This window comes from Macrotis lagotis, chromosome 1 (genome assembly GCF_037893015.1).
Source record: "Macrotis lagotis isolate mMagLag1 chromosome 1, bilby.v1.9.chrom.fasta, whole genome shotgun sequence".
In the NCBI taxonomy this organism is placed as follows: Eukaryota; Metazoa; Chordata; class Mammalia; order Peramelemorphia; family Peramelidae; genus Macrotis; species Macrotis lagotis.
In genome coordinates, this window is record NC_133658.1 from 863,797,608 (window position 1) to 863,817,427 (window position 19,820).

The window sequence follows — 19,820 nt, forward strand, 5'->3', positions numbered from 1 at the left end:
GGTCCATATATGTAAACACTGGACACGTGGATACAACTGGCTTAAACAGTGGCAAGTACATAATGCAGCAGACACATACACACACCCCTAGCCATAGACTATACACACACATGTGGGCAGGCCCACACATAAATTCACTTCCCCACATCCGCTCGGTCCCCACCCTGGAAGGCTCTGGCCCTGGGTCTTCCCTGCCCCCCATCTCTCCCCCGATCTGGCCTCTGCCTTCCTGTATGAGGCAACCTCCCCCAACTTCCTCCCCAGTCTTCTTCCACACCCACTCCCTCCCTTTGCCCCCAGCCCTGGCCTAGGGCGCACTCCAGTAAGTTCCCTAGTTCCCCTAGTAGTGCTGCTCAGGACTCCCCACCTGCCCCCCTCCAGGGTCCCTGGCTTCAGGATTGTCTCTGGAGCCCATCTGTTCCTGGCAGGGCCCCAGGGGCCTCTCATGGCAGCAACTGGTGCCAGACAGAACACTGTCCTGCGACTTCATTCAGTATATGTTTGTTAGGGGGTGTAAAGCCTGAAGAAACAGCATGAGGCTTTCTCAATTTCCTTAGGCATAAGACACCAGGGTGGTATCCCTATCCAAGAGGAAAACATTTGTTTGGTGACAGGTTGGGAAGAATGAGGCCCAGGGACCGGCAGGAAGAGAGACAAAGAAAGGTACCTGTTGCTTTGGCACTGGTGGTCTCAGGATCCACCAAACCTTCCCAAGGCTTGTTGGCTTGCCCTTTCCTATACTTGGGGTTCCAGGGTGTGCTAGAGACAGCAGGCAGGTCTTGTCCTGTGTCTTCCCTCACCTACACACCTCCAATTCTGAGTCACCACCCAATATATGGGCCCTGGGCTCCTTCCCCCTTGCTATCATTTCTGGGGAGGGAACCTTTTCCCCAACTCTCTCCTACAAGAAAGGATCTATCTCGGGCACACCAAAACTTTCAGATGGTGAGGTTGAGGGAGATAGAAGGTTTCTTTAAAAAGAAGAGGGTGGGGTTAGGAATAAAGGATGATAAAATGCTCGAAGGGGTTGGGGTAGGAACACCTAGGAAACTAAGACAGGCAGACCCCAGAAGCTCAGGTATTGTTTATTGTTTTCTGGATCACACAGATAATCAGACACACTGGAATTGTACCTAGGAGACAGGGAACCCAGGGGAGAGCCAAATGCCATGGATCCAAGCAGGATGGGAGGCTGGGGAAGATCCTCTGGACCAGACTAGCCCTGGTCTGTGTGCATAGTGGACTGTACTGTTTGGGTTGTTTGTGTCTACTTTTCATCTTCAGGGTCGTATACCCATGTGTCTATGTCTATTATGTGGATTTTCTGTGTCTCTCCAAGATACTCATAGACTCTCGGGTATGGTATGCTGTGAATCTGTGAGATGGCCTGACTTTGTGTGGTCCCGTATTTGGTGTGTATACAGGATCTGGACCTCTGTGGGAAGGTTGGCTGGCACGATCTCTGCATATTGCCTGGACTGTATTGTACACCCTTGTTTGTGGCATATCCCTGGATTATATAGGTTAGGACACACCAGCCAGAAGAGTGCTGGTGCCACCTGTGTGTGAAAGTATGTGTTGGGGAAAGTTATGACCCCAGGCCTGGCTGGTGCCATGGGAAAAGGAAAAGGAAGGTGGGTTCCCCATCCCCAATACCCTCTCCTACTCTGATCCCTCTTCAGAGAAGGCAGGGAAAAAAAAGAAAAAAATTCAGGCATTCCCACTCTTCTGCAAAGTCTCCAGGACAGAAGCTCCAGACACATCTGTCTGTCTGGCAGTCAGTCCCAGTCCCCAGACACACACACATTCAGCCCCCCACATGCACACACCAAGATCCATCACTGGTAGTTTTGGGAGAGGGACAGAAGAGGCACCCCATAGTTTGTGGAGGCCCTGGGACAGCCACAGAAGATAGTCCCCACCTGTGCCCTGCCCAAAGAGGAGCACAGTCTCTCTATTGGAGGTCCCCTCTGGCCCTGAGGGACATTACCTGTTGGGATTCCAGGCTGGGAATCTTGGTGTTGAGGTGACCCCAATTCCTCTGTTGTGTTGGCCAGAGCAAGCCGAGCAGCCAGATCACAGTCAGAGAAGGAGCGACTAAAGTTCTAAAGCTGACTCAACCTGGGGAGGAGGAAACACCTACAGAGTCTGCTGCAAAACCGGGCCTGGAGCTTGTCCCTGCCCAGCCTGGACTCTTTGCTCCCCAGAGAACCTCTGCTCTCTGACTAAGTGGGGCACCAAGGTCTGGAGCCCCAAATTCAGACACGTGGATCCTAGCTCCAGTCCTCAGACTTAATGTCTACTTACTGAGGAATTCACTTCATTTTTCTGGGTCTTAGTGACTTATGGGAAGACCTTGCCCGGCCCTGCCCACTCCACTGGAAGGAAAGTCAGACTTGGTAAAGGTTTGTATCTCCCTTAAGTGATTATTAAGTGCCTCCTCAAAGACTGGAGAAGAGACTAGAACATCAAGCAAGGTAGCTCTCTTTCCCCCCACTCCCCTCTAAATCCTTCTGTCTCCCTGATAGATTGGAATTCCCTCAGAGAGACTCAATTGACCTTAGCTTACCCCAATATACCCAGTGATAGCTTCTTATAAGAAGCAGTTGTGTTTCAAGGTAGGATGGAGGTTCCACTTGGTAGGGGAAACTCCTCTAGGATGGAGATACTGGAATGCTACCCATGAAGTCAGGAAGACTCATCTTCTTGAGTTTCAATCTGGCCTCAGACATGTCTAGCCATGTGACTCTGGGCAAATCATTTCACCTTGTTTGCCCCAGTTTCCTCATCTGTAAAATGAGCTGGAGAAGGAAATGGCAAACCACTCTTGTATCTTTGCCAAGAAAAACCCAAATAGTGCCTCAGAAAGTTGAATACGACTGAAGAAATGTAAGGGAGACCACAAAAAGAGCAATAATTTGGGGCAACAGGATTTGTGGGTCTAGTCCTGACTCAGTCACTGCCTACATGACAATGTGCAAATCATTACTTTCTTCTAGGCCTCAGTTTCCTCACTTCAAAAATGAGAGAATGGGGCGGCTAGGTGGTATAGTGGATAAAGCACTGGCCTTGGAGTCAGGAGTACCTGGGTTCAAATCCGCCATCAGACACTTAATAATTACCTAGCCATGTGGCCTGGGGCAAGCCACTTAACCCCATTTGCCTTGCAAAAACCTAAAAAAAAACGAGAGGATGTAAATAAGCTCTAGGAAGGTGTTCAACTTAAAATTGATTTTACTGAACCCACCTGTTTGCAGTTCCCATCATTGCCACAAGAGGTTGCCCCGAAGCTGTCTGGTTTTTCTGGTATCAGACTTGACTGGCACTACGCCCACTCCCAATGCCTCCGATAGCCTCTTATCACAGTGGGCACGGCATAGCTAGGTAAGGACCACACCACCTGACACAATGTTTCCTTCTAAAGGAGCCCCGATTGACGTCGTTTCCCTCTCAAAGGTAGTGGGACAAGGAGAAAGGGAAATTTAGGTGCAATGGATTTTTCTCTCCATGGAGATCTTTAATACTACAAAGGGCAGTCAACCAAAGCAAAAGTTTTATTATCACTTTACTTTGAAGTAATAAAGTGAGACTGGTGACTTAGCACAGCATTCCTCCCTCCCACCCCCCACTCAAATCCAATTTATGTCCTTGCCATGGAATCACTTCCCTGATGTCATGGTCTTCTTTGGAAAGGACAAAAAACATCACAAACCTAAAACAGAACTCAACCTCTGTTCCTTTTTCTTCCCATCTGGCAGGATGTTGGGGTGAGAAGGGGCTTTAGAAGTCATCGAATTTGACTTGTATATTAGCAGGAACTATGATATCAAGTGGTCATTAAACCTCCCCTTGAAGACCTCCAGCGATGGGAGCTCACTATCATTTTTGGACAGCTTATTAAGAAGGGGAAGGGAGTCAGGGACGGTTAGGTGGTGCAGTGCATAGAGCACCGACTCTAGTATCAGGAGGACCTGAGTTCAAATCCAAACTTGGACAATTACCTAGCTGTGTGATGTTGGGCAAGTCACTTAACCCCAATTCCTTGCAAAACCAGGAAATAAAGTGGGGGGGGGTGCAGAGAGAAGGTGGAGTAGATAGTGCTAGACCTGGAGTCAGGGAAATTCATCTTCTTGAGTTCAAATCATGACTGACACTAGTTGCATGATCCTAGGAAAGACATTTAACCCTATTTTCTCATCTGTCAAATGAACTGGAGAAGGAAATGGCAAACCACTCCAATCTTTGCCACAAAAACCTCAAATGGAGTCACAAAGATCAGACGTGACTGAAGTAAGACTGAACAATATAATTGTCATTTTTTTTTTCTTACATTAAGCCCTCATTTGCTTCACTTTACCCCTAGTTCTCCACCCAGAACAAACAGAATAAATCTGATCCTTCTCTGGAACAGCCCTTCAGGTATTTTATGGCAGGGATCACACCCTCACCACACCAAGTCTGGCTAAACATTTCAGGTGCCTTTGATCAGTCATCTCTTGGGCTTGTCTTTAGTCCATGTTCACCAACATGCTTAAACACGTTATGTCCTGCCTAATGTCCAACCCGTGTTTCACTGCATTCCTTTGGCACCCTCCCTCATCTGGATTATTTCAACAGCAGCCTCACCAGCCTCTCCTTCAATCCCTCGTAGTCTCTGCTGAGATATTTCTAGTGATGGGGAGCTTACAGCCTCATAAAGCAGCTCAATCATAGATTCTTAGAACTTATTGCTGGAAGAAATCTAAAAGGTCATATGGGCCAATCCCTTCATTTTACAGAGTAGGAAACTGGTGAGAGAAATGATTTTCTCAGTCACCCAGGCAAGAGCATTACTTTTTTCAAATGGATTGACAATTTAAATAGAGCTAGCTCTAATCTGTTTTTCTGGCTTCTGTTGCAGTTAAACCAGCTTCACCATGTCCTCAAAGAGTAGTACACCTTTCATTCTCTTGCCTCTCCCATTTTGCTCTCACTAGCATCTTGAATGTCCCTTTCACTTCTATTAACCCAAATCTGTTTCTCTTCCTGTCTAAAAATTCGACATATTTTTCAGGATTCAGCTAAGACCTGCAAGCCCCCAGGTCTTCCCAGATGATCATGTCCTCCTAAATGTCTATGGTCAATGACTATATTGTAGAGATTAATTTACCACTCGCATTACGAACTTCCTTGTGACAGTTGGTCCAAACTAGGCTATAAGACCTATAGGACCTACTCATTCCATAGATCCTTAGCTGCCTGAGCTCAGAGGTATGTCCTGGAGGATGCAGAGACTGTGCTCCCAACCCTGGTTAAGTCTTGGGTCTTCCCAATAGTTAGGTGTATGTCAGCTCAAGCTTCTATTCCTGGCCCTTCGATTCACCAGGCCTAATGCTGGGAACTGACCAGACCCTGTTCTACAACTTGTTCTGGGTCTCACATTCTGGGACTCCCAAGCTGTGCACAAAGCAGCAGCCAGGGTCATGAGAGTCAGTTTTGACCAGGGAAGCATGCTATTGGAGGAGGATTGTCTGCAGGCTGTTTGTAGCCTGAAGACTTGAGAATGCGACAGGTCAAGGATTCAAAGGGCTGTCACGTTGGAGGTTTAGACATATTTGGTTTGGCTATGGAGGGAAGATGGAGCAGCAAGGTTCCTATTAACAAGGAAATCATAGAGGCTGGACTTGCAATTTCAATAGGAAGCCCCTTCTCTTTTTGAGGTGTCTGGGCCACTGAGAAGTGACAAACCCTGGCTCACACAGGATGTTCCAAGACGTGTGACTAGATAGGCTCAGAGGCCAACTGTCTCTAGCAACGATCTGGGCTTTTGCACCAAATAACAACTGTCTAAATTAGGAGGACCGGTCTCAGGAGGCAGTGAACTGTCAGTAGAAGTGCTCAGGCAGAGGCTAGAGGAACCCTTGTTGTGGTTATAAAGAAAACACTATGCTTCCAATTCAGATTCTATGATCTTCCCCAGGATGGGACCAAATTCAAAAGCTAACCCACTCCCCTCTCCTTTCCCAGACAGACCTCAGCCCTCCCCAACCCCCACTCCACATTAGGGCTAAAGCTAGGAGTACATGAAGGGGAGGAGTGTCCTCTGCTTTTAAGAATGAGTGCAAGATGCTCCAGGGATTCCTTTGCAATCTTCACCCTTCCTGGAAATGGGCTGATCACATCCCAGGAATGAGGAGACTGCTCTGGTGGTCCAGGTCTCTGGCTCCAAACCCAGGAGGGCTCAGACCTCTTGAAGTCCAGTCTCTTCACTGGCCCTGCCTGGTGAACCCCCTTTCTATCAGAGCTTGGTTACCCTTTAGAGGGCTAGGGACCCAGTAGTCAAGGACTGGAGGGGTCAGTTCCCAATCACATAACAAGAAAAGGGGCAATTACATTGAGAGTTGCCACAGAGAGGAAGTCTCCCTAGTGCATGTCCTTCCAGGAAAGGCTCACAAGACCTGGCTCCCACTGTGTGAGGTTCTGTCCCCCTGCCCTCCCACCAGGGTTAAGGGGAGGAACTATTAGCCTGCAGAAGGGCACCTATTGGGGCAGCTAGGTGGTGCAGAGACTAGAGCACCAGCGCAGGAGACAGGAGGACCCGAGTTCAAATGAGGTTTCAGACACTTAATACTTACCTAGCTAAGTGATCTTGGGCCAGTCACTTAACCCCATTGCCTTGTAAAAAAAAAGAAATGGCACCTCCTGTTTGGGCTAGGAATTGCTACTATTTATCTCCCTCCAGGCTAAAATAGACAAGGAAGAGGTAGAGGCAGTTAATGATCCTCTATCCTAAAGTTGAGGGGAAGGCCCTGAACAAGGGAAGGGACCATGACTCTGAGGTGGGGGTAAAGGTGGGGCATCTGCCTCTCCATTTTTTGGCTATCCTAGCAGGTATTAGCCCAACCCTTCAATTATACACAATTTATTACCTACTCCAGGCATAAAAGAGGAACCAGAGGTTAGAAGTGTTGAAATCAGGGCACCCCATTCCCAAAGCCAGGCCCTGTCATACTGCCTTTGGAGGGGCATCTTGGTTAACACTGGGCCTCAATTAAGCTAGAGTAACTGGATCTATGTACTTCTGTCCCTCCCCTGAGGCAGGGATCTAGGCTATGTAGAGGAGTTGGGGGGAGAGAGAGGAGTACAGGGATGAGAAGGAAAGGCCCAGAAAGCCTGTGATGGGGGCAGAGGCAAGTTGAGCCAGGCTGCAGGGCTCAATGGGAAGGATCAGGAAGGGGAGGGAAGGATTCTGGCTTTGAAAGGAGAGCCAGTCTCTTTCCCTGAGAGCATCCTGAAAGGACCCACAAGGTGAGGAGAGTATAGCCGCTCCATCCTGGAGAGTGGGGGAGAAGGATCCCAGTTTGATTACAATAGCACTAGGAGTAACTGGCCCCTTCCAGGGTCATCATCTCAGTCTCTGAAGTTTTGGCTGTTCAGAACACTGGCTCCTGGCTCACAGGCAGGCTTCGATAGTTTTGGGAGGGAGTGGCATCTGCAACCAAAGGAGGTAGGAGTCTAGGTCCAGCAGCCAGCTCTGGGAGAGTGGGGCAGGGAGGGTGTTAATGTCAGGCCCAGTCTCCTTCCAGCTGAGGCTTCCAAACTTCAGGGGCCAGGTTGTAGGGTGCAGCCATCACCGCAGGTTGAAGACGAAGGCAGTAGTGACAATGATACCCAAGAGGAGAACAAAGGGAAGCCAGGTCTTCACAAATGCCCCAAAACTGTAGTAGAGACAGAATGAAGAATGGGGTAATAAAGACAGAAGACCCTGGTCCCAAATTAGTTTGGTCCTGGGTCCCATCTAGCTTTTTAGACCTATGATAAAGGATGAAGGCTATTCACAGTATGGGAAGTGAGACAAATGAGACTTGGGGAATTCAATGCCCTCCTCGACCCCCTGATCGTCAAAACTCACAACTGTCCTGGACACCAGCCTTGCCAGTGTCTGCAGCCTGTGCTGGGCTTTAGCTTCCATGTACATCCTCTAGAGGGAATGACCATGTGCATCCAAGTTCTGAGCTCTACAGGGTCAATCCAACCAATCCTCAGTTCTGGCTCAGCTGAGACCTTGAAGTGTTAGCTAGGGAGGCACCTGGGCCTTTGGACCTCCTGCTGTTGTAATGCCTAAGAAGAGTCTCTAATAAAGACCCATGGAAGCCACAGCAGCAAGGTACACACTGCAAGCAAGGGTACACCAGTCATGCTCCCCTTCCTCACAATGGCCTGTGAGCTAGGGAGGTCAGGCCCTCAGGGCCTAGCCCAAGGTTGGCCTGCTGAGGCCTCTGGTTGACATTCATGGGTGAGCTCACCTCTCTCTTGCCTAGGACTCTCCCTCCCTGGAGTGAGGCTGGTCTTACCTCAGAGCAGTGATGGTCCCTGGGTACCCCCATGACAGGAGACGCAGTCACAGAGGAATGGATCTGAGCTCTGCTGGGGCAGGCAGGGGCAAGGTGCCCAGATGATCCCATGGAATTCCAGGAGCTGAGTGTTCCCCCTGCCTCTGCCCTCACTAACCTGTCAGGACTCTGGACAAGGCACTACAGAATTGAAAGCACTTTCATCAACTGTGAAGTGATGGACAACTGGGTGCTCTCTTTGGCAGGGATACTTTTGCACCTCATTTCAGACATCAACCATCTCATGCACACACTGGCCACAGTAGGGTCAAAGCCAACATTTGTTCAGATTTCTAGGTTCCTTAGGGGCGGCTAGGTGGCACAGTGGATAAAGCATCGGCCTTGGAGTCAGGAGTACCTGGGTTCAAATCCGTTCTCAGACACTTAATAATTACCTAGCCGTGTGGCCTTGGGCAAGCCACTTAACCCCATTTGCCTTGCAAAAAAGCCCTAAAAAAACAAAAAAACAAAAATCAGATTTCTAGGTTCCTGACAGTCAAATAAGTCCCCTGCCCTGCACCTCCTGATGTCAGTGCCTCTTCAGAATCCTTTGGGGGGTTTGGAAATCCTATCTAGAGTCAGGTCTAGACTAGTGAGGACAGAGGCAGGGGCATAGCACCACTTGCCCTTTCTGCCCTGGCAGAGCTCAGATGCATTCCTATATGATGTAGGAGGGAGACCGTGACTGTCACTGCAGCCTGAGGTAAGACCAGTATCCCCCTGAGGTTGGTATTATCATGGCATTTTCCCTGAGGTAACACAGTCCTGAGAAGACAGGGAAAGGCCTTGTTGCCCTTGTTTTACTAACAAGGACACAAAGAAGAAGTGACTTTTCAGGATCACTCAGCTCCAACAATACTAACTGAATTCACAGCAGAAACTAGGTTTCCAGAGCCTTCCAGGTCAGAGCTCTGCCTGCCATGACCTGAAGGTGCCCGGCCTGTCTTACCTGACATACTTCCCGTAGATCAGACAGAAGAGGCAGACCTTCACCATGTTCCAATGAGTGCTGTTGTTGTAGCGCATCAGATTCAGGGCCAGAGCCACATGGGAATGGCAATTGTCACAGCAGAGGTTGTGCTGTAGAAGGGAGGGATGGCAGGCCTCAGGCGCTGGCCTTGGGATGCACAGGAGGCTGAGCCGTCACCACCACTCCCACCCACCTACCATTCGATGTTTGTATTCCTCAGATGCCTCATGGACTGCAGTGTCCCAGGCGTTGGGCCGGCTGGCCTGCACTTTGGAGGGATCCAGTTTCCAGTATCTGAGGGGAGAAGGACCTAAGGGCTCCAGTATCTCCAAGGCCTATCTGACCTCTTCTCCACTAAGGTTGCCCAGAGAGGCACTGCGTATCTCAGGGCTCACACCTGGAGTCTTTGAGATAAAGGCAGCCCTGCCTCATCTACCCCTCCAAAGGTCAGTGTGGACCAGGACAGACCCAATGCCACAATTCCACTCTGAAGAAATGGCAGATGAAAACCTCTGCCCATCCTTTGGTGATTCCCTTAGGTGGACTGCTAATTCTCTCCCCAGAAGTCCCAAAACCACCATTATAAGTCCATAGTTTAGTCCAATTCCCTTCCAAAGCAAAGTTAGCTTTATTTGGGGGCAGGTAGGCCATGCTAGGCTCCAGCTCTACAGAACAGGACCCAATCATATGGGTCCCAATGGCAGGGATGACATTCCCCATAGAAAAATGAAAATGTGAACTCCTCCCCACCTCCCTGGCAAGGGCCCTGAAGCTGGTATTATCATCTTTGCCTGGGTCCCAGGTTCCCTGCTAGCTGCTTGCCCTGTCTGCCCACTTCTAGTCTTTTCCTGTAGTTCCATCCTCTCAAGTTTAATAAAGCCATGGGGTAGAAACAATACTTCTCCTGATAAGGAAAGCGCTAGTAACCCCAGGGACTAGCAGAACTGCCGGGGTGACCTCCAGAATGGCAGCCCATGGCTGTGGGAGACAGGTACACCCTCAGGCCCCCTCTGTCCTCCCTGCTGGACCAGCCTCCTCAGTTTTAAGTAACTTACTTCACAGGCTTCCCAAAGGCCATATTGTCTTCCTGTAGGGAGAGAAGAGAAAATCCTACATTCAAATATCATTAAAAGCCAAGAGGGGGCCAGCTGGCTCAGGGAATAAACAACAGCTCAGTGTTCTGGCCTGTGGCCATCAGGAAGGAAGACATCCCAGTCCTGGTGCTACAGTGGTAGGTCAGGCTAAAGACCCAGAGGACAAATGGGGCACAAATATACACTAAATGAATCAAAGTTCAGGTGCCTCCCTAAGTCACCTAACATTGACTGACTAGAGAAAGAACATAAAGAAAGTAGAATTGGCCTAGGCTGAAGTACAGAGCTGAGGGGAAGAGGGGAAGGTTGATCACTATCCCTTTCCCCTAAAGGGGCCCTGGGAAAGATGAAGAAGCTAGAGCTAAGTATGCCTGTAAGGAACCAAGAGAGAAGAAGAGGGGAACTCATTTGTAATCACGGCAGGAGACCCAAGGACAGTTTTTCTGGGACCTTCGGGGGAAGCCGTACTGAGATCTGTAGTCTTCCTCCTTTGGCCTAGTGTTTCTCTGCTGGCAACAAAAATCCTTCCACAATTCAAAGGCTAGAGTTCCTGGGGGATGGTTCAAAGAAGAGCAAACCTTTCTGACAGTGGCATGGTTTGCCTTGCAAAGGGTAGGGCCTACATTCCTGGAAGTGTCTGGACAAGGGTAGATGAGCATCTGCTGGTTGGCCTGCAGAAGTTTCTTGCAAAGAGCAAGAAGTTGTACTAGAGAAATCCAAGATTTTTTTCTAGGTCTAAGGGGGAGCTACTGAGTGTTAGATCTCTAGTGAACCAGGGCAAAAAAGAATCCTGCATGAAAACATTTTTAAGAGTGGTGAAGTCACTTTTTAAAATTTCTTTTATATTTTTCTTTCTTTCTCATAGTTTTTTTCCCCCTTTAGTTCTAATTCCTTTTTCATAACAAGACTAATATGGAAATATATTAAACATGATTGTACAAATGCAATGTATATCGGATTGTTTACTGCCATGGTGAAGGGGGAAGAAGTGAGGGTGGTAGAAAAATGTGGAACTCATAAACTTGCAAATGGATGAATGCTGAAAACTATCCTTGCAAGTAATTGAAAAAAAATTTTTTTCTAAGAGTGGGGAAATCAGAAGTCAGAGCTACCAGGATCTAATGTGCCCAAGGGAAAAAAAAGGATGTCCTGGCTGAGAATCAAAGACTAGTAACCAGGGATTCAAGGAAGGATTGGAGGGCATCCCTGGCACCACACATGCCCATCCATTGGCATGACCACTCAAGGAATGGGTCATCCCTTGGCTGATGAAGGAGCTGGGGAGAGGACAAGAGAAAGGCTATTTCCAAGGCTCCTCTCATGGCCCTCCCCTCACCAACACCCTACTGAAGCTGACTGATTGCTGACACCATGGGTCAATGCGGTGTGACCAATGACATGATGTCATTTGATCTTCTAATTAAACTAGACCCACACTGGTAAATGCAGACTGTCATTCTCAGGAGCCTTGAGATTCCTGATCTGAATGGTCACACATTAGTCTTCTCCTCAAATCTACATCTAAAGGATGATTTTCTAGGTGCCCCTTCCATGATCTCGTCACCTCTACTTTTCAGAAGAAGGAAAAGTAAGACATGGAGTGGTTAATTGGAATTCTAATTCTGTAAGCTGGGTGGGGAAGAGAAGGAATGCAAGAGATCATTGTTTGTGAACATTATCCTCAGTATCTTATTTGCATCTAATGTTTAGCATCAAATGCCTTGTCACTGGCTATCTTTTTATGTTTTCCTGTCCTGTTCTTGCTTTCTCTGCAAGGGAGCCCTAAAGGGAATGGAGATGACTGCCCAATGGTACTGGCCTCTGTCATTCTCCTGGACAATGTCCTTGGGACAAGAGGTGCTGGTGCTAATATTGAAACAATACACCATTTGCTAATTGCCAGCTTTGTTCTAACTTCGTTTCATGAAGTCAGGATGGATAAAAAGATAAGACAATCCACTGATTTAGAAGTAGATCCCTGTGCCTTCCAGAGCTCAAGATCTGGGGACTCACCGAGACATAGTAGGGGCCTGCGAAATCCCGAATGATGCCCGTGGAAGTACAGATACCCATGTGGCCAATAATGGGGAAAACCCACCTGCAAAACAAAGGTTTAACTCAATTCAACAACCATTCATTAAGCAACCATGGCTGTATAAGACATGGTGTTAGGGGTGGGAATAAAAGCCAAAGGATTAAGATCTTCCAAGAATCTACACAGGGGTGGGAGTGGGGGAGAGGGTGGAGAGATGCTGTGTGTCCACAGAGATTGATTTACAAAGTATTCTGAAGGGGAAAGTGGAAGCTTATAGGTCACTTCCCCTTGGGGGGGGCTCCATTTCCTCATGTGTAAAATGAGGATAACACTTGTGCTCTTTAATTCACCAGTTTGTTAGGAAGAAACTAGAATCAATTAACAAGTATCTCTGATATGCCTTCCCTGGGCCAGGCCTTGGGCAAGTGCTGGGGTACAAAAGCAAAGGGAAACAGTCCCTGCCCTAAAGGGGAAGACACCATATGTAGCTGTAAGTTTATAGAGTAGACACAGTAGTTTGGGGAGGGAGGATGCTAGTTGTGGGGGAGGATCAGGAAGACTCCCTGGAGAACGTGGTGCTTGAGTTAAAGGTGAGAAGAAGTGCATTCTAGAAATGGGACAAACAGTGCAAAGATACAGAAATAAGAAGTGTTGTGTTCTATGTAAGTAGAACAGGAAAATGACCACTGCAGTATATGGGAGGCCATAATATGTAGGGAGGATTAGGTAAAGCAGAGATATGAAGACTCATCTTCATGAGTTTAAATCCAATCTCAAACACTTACTAGCTGTGTGACACTGGACAAGTCATGTCATCCTGTTTGCCTCAGTTTTCTCATCTGTAAAATGAACTGGAGAAGAAAATGGCAAACCATTCTAATATCTCTGCCAGAAAAACCCCAATAGGGGTCACAAAGAAGCAAATATGACTAACACAGCTAAACAACCACCAAAGAAGTAATACAGAGTGCCAGTTAAGTTTGCTGAGAAGGGGATGATATGTTCACAAATGTACTTTGATTTTTATTTGGAAGATTGATTAAAGTAGGGAGATCGACAGGAGGCAACTGCAATAGTCCAGGTGCAGGGTACTGAGGCTGGAGCTGAGGGGAGAATCATGTGGGACAGAAAAGCTAAGATATGGAGACTGATTTGGCTGAGTAGGATGAGCGAAAGCAAGACATCAAGGATGACACTGAGGTTGGGAGCCTAGAGATTGGAAAGACTGTAGTATCCTCAAGAGTAATGGGAGAGGGGTGTTTGGGAGTATAGTTGGGTTTTTTTAGGTTTTTTTCAAGGCAAAGGGGGTTAAGTGGCTTGCCCAAGGCCACACAGCTAGGTAATTATTAAGTGTCTGATGCCACATTTGAACTCAGTTACTCCTGACTCCAGGGCCGGTGCTCTATCCACTGCGCCACCTAGCTGCCCCTTGGGAGTATAGCTAATGATGTTGTGAATAGGTTTGAACATGTTGAGATGTCCGTGGGCCAATCCATCCACTAAGTAGTTTAGAATGTGGGCCCAGAGCCCTGAGAGTCTAGGACTAGACACAGAGATCTGAAAGTCATTGGCAAAGAGATGGTCACTGAAATAAAGATGCAGATGAGTTCACCATGTGACTTTGTAGACTTTAAAACACTTGCTCACTGAGCTTTGTCCCATCATTCCCTTGCCCAAACACATCCAATAGATGCCCTCTCCCTACATGCCTTGGCCAGGTTTTCAGGAAAGCCTTCCACAATAGCATTGTGAAACTTGCCAGTCAGTTATTCTTCCAAATAGAGTCGGGAGTCTAGCCAGACTGATCGATTCATGGTTCTGAGAACCATGTCTATGCATTCTCACCTTTGTCAACACCATATGACCAGAGAGATGGCATGTTAAGAGTAAAAAGGGAAATGGTCACACAGGTAGCATCTATGACCGAATTGGAACCCAGGTCTTCCTGATATCTCCGAGTTAGAAGGAACTTTCCAAAGTCATTGAAGTCCATCTAACCAAAGAATCCCTTTTCTGATATATTGAAAAATTAACCCCCATTCCACCTTTGCTTGAAGACCTTCGCTGAAGAGCATCCTTCTTCCTGAGGCATCTCATCACATTTTTGGATTCTCTTTCAGCAGGAATCAAAGGTAAGATTGGATGAAGGCTTGCACAAGGGAGTGGGCAGGTTCTCCAAACTTACAGCATCTCAGTTGGAAAGAATTTTAAGACTTCAAGGAGCTTATCCCTCTCCATGAAGCTCAGAAAAGGAAAGTAGAAGAGCTTTATCTAAACCAGAAGTCTCCTGAGTTCCACTCCAGGGCATCTCTGGTGGGTTAGCCTCAGGCAAAGATTGAAAATGGAATAGGGAAAAAGGACCTGGAAGTTTGGGTTGATGAGGAGAAAGGGAAAGGGTCCCTAGAGTTAGAGATTCACAGAAGACAAAAATAGTGGGTGTCTCCCCTCAAGGAGATGCTCATTTGGAAGGTATAGTCCCAAATCTCCCACTTTCTGGTAGGGAAGGGAGTGATGGTATAGTTGCTCCTTCCCATGTCCAGGCTAAGATTCTGGATCCCAAAGGGACCCAAGGAATGGGAAGGCCTAAATGGAGGTGGGGGCCACAGACATGCGCTTATGGATGGGAGGCTCCAAGAAAGAAGTTCAAAAGAGACAATGGGGGCGGCTAGGTGGCGCAGTGGATAGAGCATCGACCCTGGAGTCAGGAGGACCTGAGTTCAAATCCAACCTCAGACACTTAATTACCTAGCTGTGTGGCCTTGGGCAAGCCACTTAACCCCATTGCCCTGAAAAAACTAAAAACAAACCAAAATGGAGAATGCAGGGACTAGAGCAGCTGGCAGGAGGTGGGGCCTGGGGGTGGGTATAGTCAGGGAGCAGCAGGATGCAAACTGGAGGAGGAGGAGCCGGTGCCCTGGCCCAGCACCCCCTCATCTCTCCTCACCCCAGGCGGGGGCCTGATTATCCGCGTGTGGCAGATACACAAGGCAGCCCTTTTATCACGGCCAAGGGCAGGGGCAAGGCTCGGAGGGGCCTAGGAGACCCGGAAGGGGGAGGAGCTGGGGGCGGGGCCAGGCCTCGCTAGTGGCTGAGAGGCGGAGGGGGGCGGAGCTGGGGGAGGGGCCGGACTGGCGGAGCGCTCAGGGGGCGGGGCCGAGAGCTGGAGGCGGCGGGTGGGAGGGGCCGCGCGCAGGAGCTCCTCTCGCGGGCCCATGAGGGTGGCGGGGCGGGGCTATGAGGAAGGGGGCGGGACCATGAGGGTGGGGCGGGGCCATGAGGGTGGTGAGGGCGGGGCCCGGCGCGGGCCGGAGGAGGCCTGGGGGCGGGGAGGGCCCCAGCGGGTCGGACACTCACGTGAGCAAGGGAATGGGCGTCCAGACCACGCAGTGCGGGAAGCGGCTCCGCTCCACGTCCATGCCCGCGACCCCGCCGCCGCCGCCGCCGCCGCCTCCTCGGAACTGCTTCATGCCCGCCTCGTCAGCCGCCTCCACTTCCGCCATCCCCTGAGGGGGCATTGGCGGCAGCAGCAGGGAGCATCCTTCCGCTTCCGCCTCTGCCATGGCTCTCCCTACGTCCGGCCGCCCGGAGCCGCTCTGGGCTGCGTCACTTCCTGCGCGCTCCCGTAACCGTCCCCCCGGAACAGCGGCCTCGCCTCTGGGGGGCCTAGGCCGGAGGCGGCCGGGGCATAGCAGCGCGCAAGCGCAGTCTCCGCGCCGCTTGCTGGCCGCGGGGGTCCGCTCCAGGCGCTTCCTCGGCTCCCTGTTGCCGGTGGGCAAAGCAAAGCTCGGCTTGGGGGAGCCCCGCCGGCGTCTCGCCTCCTCCTCCTCATTTCCTTCCTCCTCCTACACAGCGGTTAGCGTGTGGCCTTGAGTTCGAATCTAACCGCAGGCACTTCCCCCTCCCCCAGGACCGCTGTGAAGATCTAAGGAGAGAATGACTGTCAGGGGGCGCCCCCTCAGCTGCTCCTCCTTGCCCCCTGCCCCAGCCTGGCACCAGCCCGCTCCATCCATCCAACTTGGCAGCCTGCGAGCCACGGGGCTGGTGTGATGCCGCCGCCGCCTCCTCCTCCTCCTCCTCCTCCTCCTCCTCCTCCTCCTCCTCCTCCTCCTCCTCCTCCTCCTCCTCCTCCTCCTCCCCCCCCCCAGGTTTGGACCTAGAGGCCTTGCCCCCTCCTTACCCATCCAGAGGGCACCGCAGCTTGTTAGATCCTTGGAGCCTTGGATCCACCCACAGAATGGAAGCTTCTTGAGAATAAACAGCCGGAGCAGCAAGGCGGATAGCGCCCGGGCCCTGGAGTCGGAGTACCTGAGTTCAAATCCAGCCTCAGACACTTCATAATCACCTAGCTGTGTGGCCTTGGGCAAGCCACTTAACCCCATTGCCTTGAAAATTTTAAAAAAAAAAAGAGTAAACAGTGGATTCCATTCCCTTTCCCTAGTAACTACTAGAATGTATTTAGAAAAAAAAATATTTATTTTTCCAACTACATGCAACAGTAGTTTTCAACGATTTTTTTTTGCAAGGTTGAGTTTTCCATCTTTCTCATCCCTTTTCCATCCCCCATACTCCTTACAGAAAGCAATTTAATATAGACTCTACATATATAACCATGGGCAAGTCTCTTAAACCCATTGCCTTGCAAAAATCAAACAAACAAACAAAAAAAAAGAATTGGACTTTTAGCTCCTCCAGGACAGTCTTTTGCTTCTTCCTGGTCCATGGTAAGTACATAATAAATGCTATTGTTGATCAGTCTAGTCCAACTCTTTGAGACCCCATGGCAAAGATACTGGAATGGTTTGTCATTTCCTTCTCCAACTCATTTTACAGATGAGGAAACTGAGGCAAAAAAGGCTAATTGTTTTATCCAAATGCATGCAACCAATAAGCGTCCTTAAGGCCAAACAAATTTGAACCCAAGAAGATGAGTCTTCCTGACCCAGGCCCAGCACTCTTATCCACTGTACTTAGTGACTGCTTAAAGAAGCATAGTCCGGAAGCCTCAACTATATAACACAAACTTATAATGAAAGGTCACTTTCTATAATAAAACAATCGATCCCCAAACATGGGCCCTTGGCTGCAGATCAAGAAAAATCTTAAGTGCCATGACAAAGTTATTGAAAGGAACTAGAATATACTAGATCAGAGGCAGGAAAATTCTATAGTCTTGAAATTCAATAAATATAGTAGCTAGTTTAGGGGTAAATTAAATATGTTTGACCAAATGAATGATGATATAAATATCCAAATGACCCTCAGCAGAAAAAAGCCCCCCCCCCCTTGTACTAGATAATCTGGGACTATGACAGGATAGAAAAACCTCCTGTGGTAAACGTAAAATTAGGTCTCTGGTTCTTAATCTCTTCCTCCCAGAGTCCTGGAAATTACTGTCTACAGATTTGGCATGTTATTACACTAAAAACATCTTTCAATTGTTTTATCTTTGCCGTTCAGTTGTTTCAGTCATGTCCAACTCTTCATGACCCCATTAGGACTTCGCAGAAATACTGGAGTGGTTTGGCATTTCTTTTTCCAGCTCATTTGATAGATGAAATTGAGACAGTCAAGTAACTTGCCCAAGGTCACACAACTAGTAAGTGTCTGAGATTATATTTGAATTCAGGTCCTTCTGTTCTAGGGCTGGGGCTCTATCTGCTCTACCACTTAGTTGCTCCCTGCCTCCCCAGCACCATGTATAACTTTTAATGTATATGTGTAGCTAGAGAGAATCCCTTAGTTCCTCCTGGCAAAGATATCTAAACTCCCAGACTTTGTTAGGCTAATTTTCCTGGGAATAGCTAGAAATACTCATTTCTGTGGATCTAATCCTTAAAGGTAAACCCAAGAGCATTTTTGTGTTGACATCGATCTTCCTTACTCTTTTAATTAGAACATAATATTCTCCAGAAAAAAACTTAAATTTGATGGGGGGAATCTGTGGATTGATCCATTGGAATCAGGGATAGTAAAGTGAATCAAAAACGAAGAAGCAAGATCTGTGTATCTTTGGGAGAGAAACTGATGAACCAGAGTGGGAAGAGTAGTAGAGAAAGTGCTTGAGTCCTGTTCCCCACCCACCCACCACCTAGTCATTTTGATTCATATCTGGCCACTGGACCCAGATGACTCTGGAGGAGAAAATGAAGCTGTCAACTTAGCATAGCTCCCCTTACTCAAATCCAATTTATGTGCTTGTCATGGCATCACCTCCCTAATGACATGGTCTTCTTTGAGAATGAAGGATAAATGTCATCATCTCATCATCATGTTCGTGGAGTTGAAAAAGGCCCTCAGATTCTTCTCTTACTGGATGCAGAAGTGGAGGGAGTTCTTGAACTCCCCTGAATACCTCTGAAACTGAACAGATTTGTCTGTATATTTCTGAAGTCCGACAGAAAACTGATCCTTCGCCACATGCTTAGACAAGTGGAACCAAGCTACGGAATGTCCACACATGTCCACACATATTCTCCACTATAGTCTCTCCAAGGCATTTCCTATCACATTTTTTTCTCAGGAAGTCATCTCCACAACTGATAAGTCTGAGCAGGCTCTAGACCTTCATTGCATGTGGAAGGGTGCTCAAAACCTTTTTTTTATTATTAATAGAGGTGTGGGATCAAGAAAGTGACTATCACATTCTTTTTTTTTTTAGATTTTTGCAAGGCAATGGGGTTGAGTGGCTTGCCCAAGGCCACAAGGCTAGGTAATTATTAAGTGTCTTAGTCTGGGTTTGAACTCAGGTACTCCAGACTCCAGGGCCGGTGCTTTATCCACTGCGCCACCTAGCTGCCTCTATCACATTCTTTCAATTGTCTCATTATCTACAGGTTCCTTGCCAGAAACCTTCACTGGATCTTGTCCTACCTTAAAATTATCATTCAATAATGCATTCTACAGCCAAATGTAACACAAAGGAAAGACACTGAATTTGAAGTCATTGCACTTAAATTTAAAGTCTCTTTGCCCTTTATTGCTGATGTGGCCTTGGGCACATCAAAGTTCTATATGCCTCAGTTTCCTCATCTGTAAATTGAGGGTAATAATAGCACCTGCCTCTCAGTGTTGTAGTTGTGAGGATCCAATGACATAATATTTGTCAAGTGTTTAGTACATGAAGCCTGGTCCATATCAGGTGCTTGATAAATGTTAGCTATTAATGATAATAAAAACAATAATAGGTGTTTATAATCTTTTTGTATCATGAATCCCTTTGGCAAGCAGCCTAGTAAGTCCCAAGTTCCCCTTCTCAGTATAATGTTGGTAAATGTATAAAATAAAATATATAAGTGACAAAAAAGGAAACCAAAGGCTAGTGAAAATAAAAATGTACTCCCCTCCCCCCC

The 19,820-nt window shown here is 48.2% G+C and overlaps 1 protein-coding gene across 1 annotated transcript; it reads right to left on the minus strand.

Moving 5' to 3' along the window:
* Positions 1–7,609: 7,609 nt before the first annotated feature.
* Positions 7,610–16,031, minus strand: TMEM222 (transmembrane protein 222). The gene is made up of 6 exons (XM_074217993.1): positions 15,826–16,031; positions 12,450–12,534; positions 10,398–10,429; positions 9,540–9,636; positions 9,322–9,452; positions 7,610–7,697 (listed from the first exon to the last, which is right to left on the minus strand). The coding sequence occupies exons 1-6, from the start codon at positions 16,029–16,031 to the stop codon at positions 7,610–7,612; spliced, it is 639 nt and encodes a 212-aa protein (XP_074074094.1).
* Between the last annotated feature and the right edge of the window lie 3,789 nt (positions 16,032–19,820).